The sequence below is a fragment of the Octopus bimaculoides genome, chromosome 12, assembly GCF_001194135.2.
Source record: "Octopus bimaculoides isolate UCB-OBI-ISO-001 chromosome 12, ASM119413v2, whole genome shotgun sequence".
NCBI classification, from domain to species: domain Eukaryota; kingdom Metazoa; phylum Mollusca; class Cephalopoda; order Octopoda; family Octopodidae; genus Octopus; species Octopus bimaculoides.
Genome location: NC_068992.1, coordinates 7,593,598 through 7,605,281, shown reverse-complemented (window position 1 = coordinate 7,605,281; position 11,684 = coordinate 7,593,598). Strand labels below are relative to the sequence as shown.

Genomic DNA, 11,684 nt, shown 5'->3' with positions numbered 1-11,684 from the left:
CCCGACCTTGCTCCTTCAGACTACCATTTGCTTCGTAGTTTACAGAATCATTTGGGGGACATAACTTTCGCAAGCCAGGAGGAGGTCGAAACTGACATTTCAGAGTTCTTCGCTTTGAAACCAAAAGAGTTTTACATTGATGGGATTAAAAAGCTTGTAAATAGATGGAAGGAAGTCATAGATAATCAGGGAAAGTACATTGATGATAGAATTTCAATTAAATATAACATTTGATCACTTGTTTTCTTTATTCAAAATTTGGAGAGAACTTATGGGATGACTTGATATATTTACTGGAAACCAAAGATATATGGCAAAACACTACCAAGAAATAAGGAAATTTGGAAAGCCTACATTATTTGTCAGCTTTATCAGTAATCCAAAAAGGGAAGAAATAACAAGAGAACTAAACTCAGATCAAACTGCTGTGGATTGTCCTGCCAAAACAGCACAAGTTTTCAAAATGAAGCAACAGCAACTGCTAGAGGACATGGAATCCATAGTTTTGGAAAAGTTAGTGGCTTATGTGAGCACAATTGAATTTCAAAAAAAGAGGTCTACCTCATTGTCACTTTCTATTTATAATAGAAAACGGTCACAATTCATGGCAAGGAATTGACAAAGTTGTCTTTGCTGAACTTCGCGATACAGCTGTTCTATTCAGTTTGATGAAGAAATACATGATAGATGGACACTTGGTCCTCTATAACACCTGGCTACAACAGACATACAAAGTTCATATTAATGATGAATGGCAATGCAACACAAGACAAGATCACAAATTATGAAACATGGAGATTTTTTGAACTTCTAATTCAACAAAAGAAGTCCTGTTGAATGCCTTCAGATTCACTTGCCCAATCAATCATTTGTCGTTTTCAATATAAACGACCTGGAATATGCTTTACAGCAAGCTCAAACAACTAAACTCACTGCTTACTTTGCTAAGAATCATGAAGATCCAAAAGCAAGAAGTATTCTCTGTTATAACTTGCCTGAGTTTTATATACGGCAGTCATCAAGTAAGACCTGGCAAAGGAGAGTAAGGCAACCAAAAGGAATACCACAGACAATTGGTAGAGTTCACTCTGTCCATCCGTCTCAGGGAGAACTCTTCTCTATGAGATTGTTGCTTTTTCATAGGATTGGAGTTACAAGTTTTGAAGATCTGCTGACAGTCAATGTAACATGTGAAAGCTTTAAACATGTGTGTTAGTCTATGAATCTTCTTGAAAATGACCAAGAATGAAAAGTGTGCATAAATGAGGCAACTGTAACTTAGTCTTCTAACCAGCTCAGAAAGTTATTTGAGACAATTCTTCACCTCCATTATGCATCTAAGCCTCTAACATTATATAACACGTTCTATAATAATCTGTCTGAAGACTTTCTGCATTATAGAAGAGAAACAATGACTTCCAAGCTGGCAACAGAAGCAGCTGTTAATGACATGCTGTGTTGTGCTGAATCATCAATTAATTCAGTATTACCATTTAACAGATGATTATGATTTACTTGTCGCTGAACTAACTGCATCTGTCAATCAAGAAAAAATAGATCCTTCAACAGAAGCCTACAACCATCATCGCACTGACATGCTCAACAATGAACAGAGGATTGGCTTTGAAACAGTGAAAACAAAAATTGACAACAATGAAGGGAATTTGCTATTTATTGATGCTCCAGGAGGAACAGGCAAGACGCTCCGGTTAAACTTACTGCTGTCTTATGTTCATAAAAAAAGTGGAATTGCCCTTGCTACAGCTTCCTTTGATATCACTGCTAAAGCTCGGTTGCACAGTTCATTCCTGCTTCAAGTTCCACATTCTAGTAATATCAACTTCAATGTGTTTTCTTTTTGCCTAATGATGCAACTGGGTGCCTTCTATACAATGCTCAGCTGTTGGTGAGGGATGGAGCCCCAATGTGCCACTGATATCTTGAAACTTTAAATTGCACACTTCAGGATCTCATGAACAATAAGCAATTCCTGGAAGGAAAATTATTGGTCCTTGGTGGAGATTCACAACAAATTCTTCTTGTAAATCTCAAAGCCATTTGGCTTTCACTTATTAACACATGCATAAAAAGATCTTTACTTTGGAGTGATTGCAAAGTCTTGCATCCATAGACAAATACAAGAGTTCTAAATTGTCTGAATAACAATGATATTAATACATATAATCGGCTAAATCAGCATGCAAATTGGTTCGTGGAACTAAGCAAAGGAAGGATTCCCAACACTTGATGGTGATCTCTTATTTAAAGATGTCATTATAATTTCATTTTCCATGACAGCCAGTTCCAAAGAAGAGTTATTTGAATTTCTTTTGCCAATTTACCAATGTACTACACAAATGAGCAGTGGATGTCTTCAAGAGCAATTTTAACAACAAAAAAGTGATAAAGTTGATAAGCTAAATGACAAAATTATGGTAAAACTGCAGGAAGTATAGATTCAGTGGCAGAAGAAAAATCTATCTTTTCTCTATCCTCCAGAATTTTTGAATTCACTAATTATATATTGTCATCCTCCTCACACAATCAAGATCAAGATTGGAGCTCCAGTAATGTTATTACAAAAAATAGGATCATATTCAAGGTCACTGCAATAGTACTCACTACACGGTACTCAACATTACTGACACTTTACTGACTTTTAAAGGACAAGTCAACAGTGTTGATACTGGAACAGTACTGACCTTTTCTTGAATTCCTCTTTAGCCCTCTGAAACAGACTTACCAGCCACTCTACAAAGATTGCAATTTTCTCATGTCACTTAATAAGAGTCAAGGACAAAGTTTAGAAAGATGTGGACTGTATCTATCTGATCTAGTGTTCGTATACGGACACTTTTATGTTGCTAACAGCAGTGGGAGACCCTGAAAACCAATGCATATATGCAGACCAAACAGAATTTGGCAGCACAACCAAGAAGAGACAAAATGATAGAAAAAGAACTTTAACAAGGAATGTTGTTTATATTGAAATATTGCTCAAGTATTTTAAATAAATGTTATTGTTCAACCTGTTCTTAATCTTCACGAGAAGGTCAATTTAAACATTATTTGAACAATTTATGAATGTACATGCATGATTAACAGATATTTTTACCAGCAGCATAGCGATGGGTAACAACTTAGTTAAGAACTGGCCAACTAGAACCTTCATTATAAAAGCACACATATCCTTAGCATACATTGATATTTTGAGTAAATTGCAATGAGCTAGGTATAGACCTTCCTCTTGTGTATATTGTGGAAGTTACAGAAATGTTGGAAACAAAATCTACAAAAAAAGATGAAAGTCTTTTTTGGAATTATGAATGAGATGAAAATATATCCCACATCAATTGTGAAAACAATGAAACTTCCAGAACACCAGCAGTCACATTTACACACACATACAGAGAAAGAGAAATATGAAATGGAAGTTTCTTGTAATGCATGATGGGTGACTAGGTTAGCAATGAAGGTTTTGTCTTCAGAGTGCGTGAAGGGAAAGTCAGTCCAGCCATATCTCACAATAGATCAAGAATAAGAACAAACTGCTCTTATTCCCTCACACATCTTTAAAATAATGGGTACAAATGAATTTTGAAATTCACAAGATTGTCTTTCGATGTATTTAGAAAATATGTCTAAAAAAAAAATTAATAAATGGAAAGACTACGAGACAGGGTGGAGGATGGAGTAAAAATTTAACGATGATAAACAAATACCCTGTAATCACGAATTTGAAAATTGAAATAAAATCAATTTAAAATAAATTTCAATAGACATAAAAATGTGAATGTGTGGATGTATGATTCAATCTATAGCAAACATAATGAGATGTGTGTGTGTGTGTTTGTGCGTGTATATATATATATATATATATATATATGTGACAAAAATCAAAATCATCAGTGCCCCCCACCCCCACCCCTTGTGACTTCAGAGCAAAATCCATCCCTGAACTCAAATTATATTCACACATCCATCGCAAACAAATACAGCTTCTTTTATTTTTAATCCCTTTGCATTTTTCCTTAATCCTTTCCTTCAAACACTCATATATTGAAATGGATGAGAGTAACCATTACAGTACATTATATATATATATATATATATATATACACGCACACACACACGTACACAAATACATACATATTATATCATATGATATCATGTATATTATATTGATATTATATATGTGGGGGAGTGTGTGTGTATGTGCTGGTTTAAATAGCAATATGGCAGTTTACAAATGAAATGAACACACACACACACAGAAACCTACCAACATGACCTGTCAACAACAGTGCTAAAACCATCCTAATAAACAACAAAAATGATTTCTAAAAAGCCTCCAACAATTATAATAATCTCTTGCTCTGTCTAAGAATTAACCAATCCCATACCAATATCTATGGAACAAAATTTTAGTTTTGAGTTTGGCAAGATGACATGAAGAGTACATGGTTCTGATACAAAATATGTTAAATATACCATTATCTAGCATTGCTTCATTTAATTCTACCAGACAAAATCTTTCCTGTTGTACGCATGAGTGTGTATATGCAAGAACATGCACTCATGAGAATATGTTTCACATTACATACACTATATATATATATATATATATATTCAACAGGCTTATACATATACACACATATGTGTATGTATAAGCCTATTGAATAACTGAGGTATATATGGTATTCTATTGACAGTCAAGTTTTAACAAATTGTAGAAATAAATAGAAATATATTATTTAAAAATAATACTTGAGGTATTTAGACAAAAAAAAATATTAACATAGATTTGGAATAATCATTTATACTATATGAATTGTTGTTTTTGTTGTTTCTTGTTTAAATTAATAAAATTTATGAAGAGACTTTAAAATTGTTGGCTGGATGAAACTTATTTTGAAGACAAAGACATGATGTTGATAAAATGTTTTCAAATCAAAACCTCCAATACACAGCAGCCAGCCTGCAGAGCTCTCAATACAGTGTTCTCTCGTGAATTCTATTCAATCAGAAAAATTAAATTTTAACTGGATGGACACACAGCCAATCTTATTACAAGTGAGTGACATAATATGGTAACCTTTTCCAGCAAACCTGTTTTGTTTTGTTTTGTTTTCTTCCTAATTCCAAAGAATTTTTGCCATTCTAAATGCCAACACTGTTACAATTGTGATGCTGCAGGCAAACTTCTCAGACATTTCATTTCTTTACTTGCATATATAATCATTCTTTTTCGTTCCTTCCATTTGTTAAACCAGAGCTAACAAAAAGAAAGACTTTAAGAGCGGCAAAGTTCATGTCCATAACGCTTCGAAATTTAGTTTAAAATTGGTCCAAGAGTGAGCTTTGGTTAATGTGATCTCAGACAAGCTGTACCCTGAAATTAAAATAACAAAAAGCAAAAAATGGGAAAATATTTCAAAATATTTACTGAATCAGTTTTCCACTTTTGTTCCAATTACAAAATAATTAAAAGAAAAGTTTAAAAACAAAAAAAAAAAGAGAAAAATGTAAACGATAGTTTGAAGAAAGACAGTGAGTTGACAGGGACCCCTGTAATAGCAGGAGAACAGATAAAGAGGGGGCAAAGCAGGATTGTAGATCAGACTTTGGAGTGGGTTTATAAGTGACCTCATATAGCTGTAGTAGTAGTAGTAGTCAAAAAGATAGAGGCATATCTATAGTTCACAAGTAGAAATGTATTTGTGAATGATTTTATGGCAATCAATCACATGGTCTTTCTTTGGTTGGTTGTAGCTACAGGTTAGCATTCATTGAATCATCATCCTCATTTAACGTCCGCTTTCCATGCTAGCATGGGTTGGACGATTTGACTGAGGACTGGTGGAACCAGATGGCTACACCAGGCTCCAATCTGATTTGGCAGAGTTTCTACAGCTGGATGCCCTTCCTAATGCCAATTCTACAGCTGGATTCCCTTCCTAACGCCAAATATTGTTTGAATATTGTTTGCTTTTTTTAAATCTAATGTGTTGATTATCCATGTTTTAATGTCTACTTTTCCACACTTGCATGGGATAGATGGAATTTGCTGAGGCAAATTTTCTACAACCTGATGCCCTTCTTGTCACCAACACTGACCTGCTTCTAAGGTAATATTTCCCCACAGCCAGATGTTTCCACAAAATATTGGAAATGAAAGACATGCAAAAAAGCACTGATGCTGGTTCCACATAAAAAGTACCTCGTACACTCTGTAAAGAGTGTGGTGTTAGGAAGGGCATACAGTTGTAGAAGCCAAGCCAAAAACAGCCTATGTCACCCGGTGTGGTCCCTGGCCTTGCCAGCTCCTGTCAAGCTGTCCAACCCATGCCAGCATGGAAAGCGGACGTTAAACGATGATGATGATGTGCTAGCTTGTGTGGCTATGTGGGTGGTTGATTGAGCATGTAGTTAACAAGGACTGGACTGACAGAAGAACAACATTATAAAAGGTACTGAGAGAAAATCACCAAAAAATGAGACTTACCATCATCTTTGTCTCGAGTCTGAAACAGAAAAAAATGTCATCAGAAATAGCAAAAAAGAGAGAATTATTAAAAGAGAAAGTAAATACTTAGGAAAGTAGCTTGAGTTGATATTTGTCAATAAAATAAATTTATTTTTAATTTGATTAAACTGTTTCCTATTCTTTTCCTGTCCTGCTAGTTACTTAGCAACCTTGCTAGTGCTGGTGGCATGAAAAAAAGCACCCATTACACACTGTAATGTGGTTGGCATTGGGAAGGGCATCCAGCCATAGAAACCATGCCAAAGCTGACATTGAAACTAGGTACAACTCTGCAGCTTACCAGATCCATGTATATACAGCAGTGAAACCAGGAAACCCTAACCCTAACCCTAACCCTAACCCTAACCCTATGCTTCTTCTGGAGTAATGTGGACTAGCCATTCATACCCTAACTTCTCTTCATCTGGCACAAAGCCACCTCCATCATATAAGATGTGTTGTATGGCTTGTACATTGCCTTTTATTGCTTAGTGAGGAAAGGAAGTGCAGAGGACCTTTTACAAGTCTTTTGAGGCTGATGGGATGGAAGGTGGAAAGAAGGTGCCCTCAAACGAGATACATGGTGTGAATGCTTGCAACAGAGTAGACTCTGCTAAAACAACCCAATGGTATATAAACTGAGCAACAGATTATAAAGACTAAGTTCCAGTACAAGTGAGACATTGTCCAAGGCAGTAATTTTAAATACAAACTCAATCAATGTCTGGCTAAAAGACATGATAGCCATAGCTGGAATGCCTCTGATCTTAGCTCTGCTTGATTAGAGATTATTTGAAGAATGGCAAAACAGATGCAAGACAACAACAAGATGATACAACAATATCAAAAACGATGAAGTTGCACTTACAAGTATTTTCTTATAATGTTGTTTTGGTGAGGCTGTTTGTTGAATCCGGTTCCTTTGGTATTTAGTGTTGACTGTTTCTGTGGCTAGGTGATTACTGTCTCCATTGCCAGACATCAGCTTACTGCCACCACTATTATTGGCTGAAACTTGGCCAGTATTTATTTTTCCATCTTTCATTTTCTGGTATTCCTGAAAGTCATTGAAGAGCTTTTGGTTGTAGAGCTGTTGTTGCTTTAACCTCTGCTTATCTGTCAACTGGCGGCAGTTGCCAGTGACTGGAATCGTTACATTTGTGACAGTGCTACCGTTTGGAACTGGTCCAAGGATCCCGGTCTTCAAATCAAGATTCTGTTGTTTTTTGTTCATGATCCATTTCCGCAATTGTCTGACAGTAAAAATAAATAAAAGACTTTGTAATAAAAAGGAAACTGTCAGTTAGCAAAGAACCATTTCAATATAGAGGTGCAGGCATGGCTGTGTGGTTAACAAGTGTGCTTAGCAGCCATGTGGCACATTGCTGTTTACTACAGCCTCCAGCTGACTAATTGACCACACATGCATTGTAACATTGTAGTTATTTCTAGGAGGCAGGTTCCCTCTTTTGCAAAGAGTGAAGCAAGGAGTAAGAATTTATATATCCTTTCTACTCCAGGCACAAGGCCTAAATTTAGGACAGAGTGGGAGCAGTGTCAAGTCAATTACATCAACTGTTACTTATTTTACCGACCCCCAAAAAGATAAAAGGTAAAGTTGACCTCAGTAGAATTTGAACTCAGAACATAAAGACAGATGAAAATGCTGCTAAACATTCTGCCAGCTCACCACCTGGGTAAGTATTTACATATTATCATCATCTTAACCTCCACTTTTCCATACTTGCATGGGTTGGATGGAATTTGTTGAGAAAGAGTTTCTACAGCTGGATGCCCTTCCTGTTGCCAACATGGCAGGAAAGGCATCCAGCTGTAGAGAAGTAATATTTCCTCATAAAAACAAGTTTTCACAGAAAGATTGCAAAGGACACAGCTTGCATGATGGTGACACTTGTTTACAACTATCAAATGATGTCAAGGCAACAAGACAGTAGCACACACACACACAAGAGGCTTCTTTCAGTTTCCATCTACCAAATCCATTACAAGGCTTTGGCCGACCTGTAGTAGAAGACACTTGCCCTAAGTGCCATGCAGTGGGTCTGAACCCAAATCATGTGGCTGGAAAACAAACTTTAAAATCACACAGTCATGCCTGCACCTATAATGATACATATATAATAAGAAAAGGTAAAGACATACTTGATAAATGGAATGATGGTGAAGAAGTTATTGGAGTTCATATTGAGTTGTGACCGACATGTTTGATCCTTTTTGTGAGCAGGAAGTGCATCAACTGGGAACCACTGCATACACTACAGAAAGGATACAAAAAAAAAATTATTTACTCAGGATTAAAAATGCAAAACAAAGAGAGAGAGAGAGAGAGAAAAGAAAACACGGTTTATTAATCTGTCTTGTTGGATTGCCACTGAGTATGTACACATCCAGGTTTTGGATCTGGCCCAGATATTAAAAAAGTTGAGAAGCAATGCTTTAAAGTATTTTGTAAGATGCTCTACTAATTCTTTCAATATATCAAAAACAACAACAAATGGTAACTTACTTTGATTTCTTTGCGAGTTTTGGTCTGAAATTCAGTGTCCAGAGAGACTCCAGCAATGATATAAAGTCGAGTAAGTTGGTCATTCATTTGGTTCTCGAAATAATCGTTAGAATTGATGAACTTACTAATGTTGAAGCCAGTTTCTTCAAATACCTGCAATTATGATGGGGAAAGATAAGATGATAGGTACAGCCTCAAAGTCATGAAATCAAAGATAAATCATACACACCTGCAACATTGCAAAAAGTGTAACAATTTATATATACTCCAACAAGGTCAGAACTATAACAGCAGATAATTTTTACAATAGGTATGAAGCATGGCATTTTTAAGGCAAGATTTTAGGCCAGGAAGTAAAGTGCTGCAATTAAATAATTGCAAAGCCTTTTGGTTGACATATTGATCTCACTAATCTGTAACCCTTATTTTATAATACTGTAATTTCCAGCATACAAGTCGATGTAGTAGTATGTAGTGTAAACATTCAAAGAACACTAGCTTTCCAAATTCTGCTGCATGTAAAAGAGTCTAATACAGTAAGGTATTCAATACAACACTGTTTCTGCTAGTCATACACAGACTCCACTCCCAGCCAGTGTCAACCGGGGGTTAAACATCAACAATTGCTACACTAGAAAGATTCTGCCCACCACTACCCACACAGAGTACAGTATACAGTCTGAAAACACACACACACACACAAAAGCCCCACTGGGGAAGAAAGACTCCTACCTATCTAGAAGAGAATTAATAAAGCTAACTACGAATTAGTGAATGAACTCTTTCTGTGGATCACAAGCCATGAGGATTCTCATGTCGGGTAACAACCCAAAATGATTAACTTTCTCCTGATGTCAAGTTACAAATAGAAGACCTCAAAAATGGTATGGAAAACAGGAACATTTAGAGAAAAAGTGTGGTTTTAGTCCAGGCAACCGTAACCAAAATGATAGATATATCTGTGGTACTTACCTCTCTCACTGCACATTCTTGTTCTGTTTCATCTTCATTAATTTTGCCTTTTGGAAAACCCCAGCTAGATTTGGCCCAGTAACCTTGAACAAGCAATACCTGAAAAGTAGTGATGATGAACACAAATAATACCCATGTGTATCTGCACGTGTATGTATGTTTATAATATGGAAGATGATGTTTATTTTTCCTATTCGGATTTACATAAAAGTTAGTGGCTTATAAGACATTCATTTTCATCTTTGACAAGACCCAGCAATATACAGAAACAAGTATTCTGTTGTCAAGTATTGTGTAGCTCAGACTAGGTTGACTAACGAGTCCTCTTTTCCTTGAAAAGAGGACTCGTTAGGTAATTTAATCATCATCATTGCTTAATAAACATCCCTGTTCCATGCTGGCAGAGGTTGAATGGCTCAACAAGGATCCAATGAGTCAAAGGATTGCTGCCTCATGCTCCAGTGTTTACTCTGGCATGGTTTCTACAGCTGTGTGCTCTTCCTTATGCCAACCACTTTACTGGGTGCTTTTACATATGCCACTGGCACTACCGAGGCTGCCACATGGCTTGCAAGTCAACAAGCCCAGGGAGGGAGGAAACTACATCTGTGTATTAGAAGGGGATTTTGCTATGTGGGAAGAGTCTGGGGAAGAGCAGGTTCTTGTTGTAGAGGAGCTACAGGGTTAAGTAGGGGTTATATGATGTAGAATGTAATGCCTGGGAGGTTAAGGTGGTTGAAGTGATATAGGTCTGCTTGGTTGGGGATCACAGACAGACAAAGAAATGAAATTTACAAAATCCTTTCTACTATAGGCACAAGGCTTGAAATTTGGGGGAAGGGGATAGTCGATTAAATTAACCTCAGTGCGTAACTGGTACTTAATTTATCGACCCCGGAAGGATGAAGGGCAAAGCTGACCTTGGTGGGATTTGAACTCAGAACATAGACGAAATACTGTTAAGCATTTCATCCAGCATGTTAACAATTCTGCCAACTTACAAAAAAAAAAAACAGAAACAGAAATATGCTTTTAAAGTGGTGACACTCACAAACTTCATCTCAGGATCCAAAATAATGGCACCGTAAGTGGGAACACTCATCTTGTACTGCTTCCAGTCTTCAAACCGTTTGTCCACTTCTTCTGCATACTGATTGAGAAATGGACAGTGGCGAAATACTAAAATACTGGTCAAGGATTAATTCAGTCACTTCTTATGAATTATATACAGCAGACACACATCAGTGATAAAGGAATAAATAAATTGAAGTTTACTTGTTTCAGTCATTAGAATGTGGCCATGCTGGGGCACTACCTTGAAGAATTTATAGTCAGATATATCAAACTCCAGTATCAATTTTTTGTTTTAAACCTGACACTTATTCTATCAGTCTCTTTTGCCAAACTGCTAAGTTACAGGGATGTAAACACACCAACACCAGTTGTCAAGCAGTGGTGGGGGGGACAAACATACATACACACACACGTGACAGGCTTCTTTCAGTTTCTGTCTACCGAATCCACTCACAAGGCTTTAGTCAGCCTGAGGGTATAGAAGACACTTGCCAAAGATGCCATACAGTGGGACTGAACTTGGAACCATGTGGTTGAGAAACAAACTTCAAGCTTCTTACCACACAGCCACACGGAATATTCTTG

The 11,684-nt window shown here is 36.6% G+C and overlaps 1 protein-coding gene across 1 annotated transcript in view; it reads right to left on the bottom strand.

Moving 5' to 3' along the window:
• Positions 1–1,654: 1,654 nt before the first annotated feature.
• Positions 1,655–11,684, bottom strand: part of LOC106870416 (m7GpppN-mRNA hydrolase) — a 13,807-nt gene continuing 3,777 nt past the window's right edge. The window contains exons 2-8 of the mRNA XM_014916482.1: positions 11,077–11,212; positions 10,026–10,124; positions 9,054–9,206; positions 8,690–8,802; positions 7,395–7,779; positions 6,506–6,524; positions 1,655–5,392 (exon numbers count right to left, since the gene is read on the bottom strand). Coding sequence (XP_014771968.1) covers positions 5,310–5,392; positions 6,506–6,524; positions 7,395–7,779; positions 8,690–8,802; positions 9,054–9,206; positions 10,026–10,124; positions 11,077–11,212 — 988 coding nt within the window. The 3' untranslated portion in view covers positions 1,655–5,309. The remainder of the gene's footprint in view (positions 5,393–6,505; positions 6,525–7,394; positions 7,780–8,689; positions 8,803–9,053; positions 9,207–10,025; positions 10,125–11,076; positions 11,213–11,684) is intronic.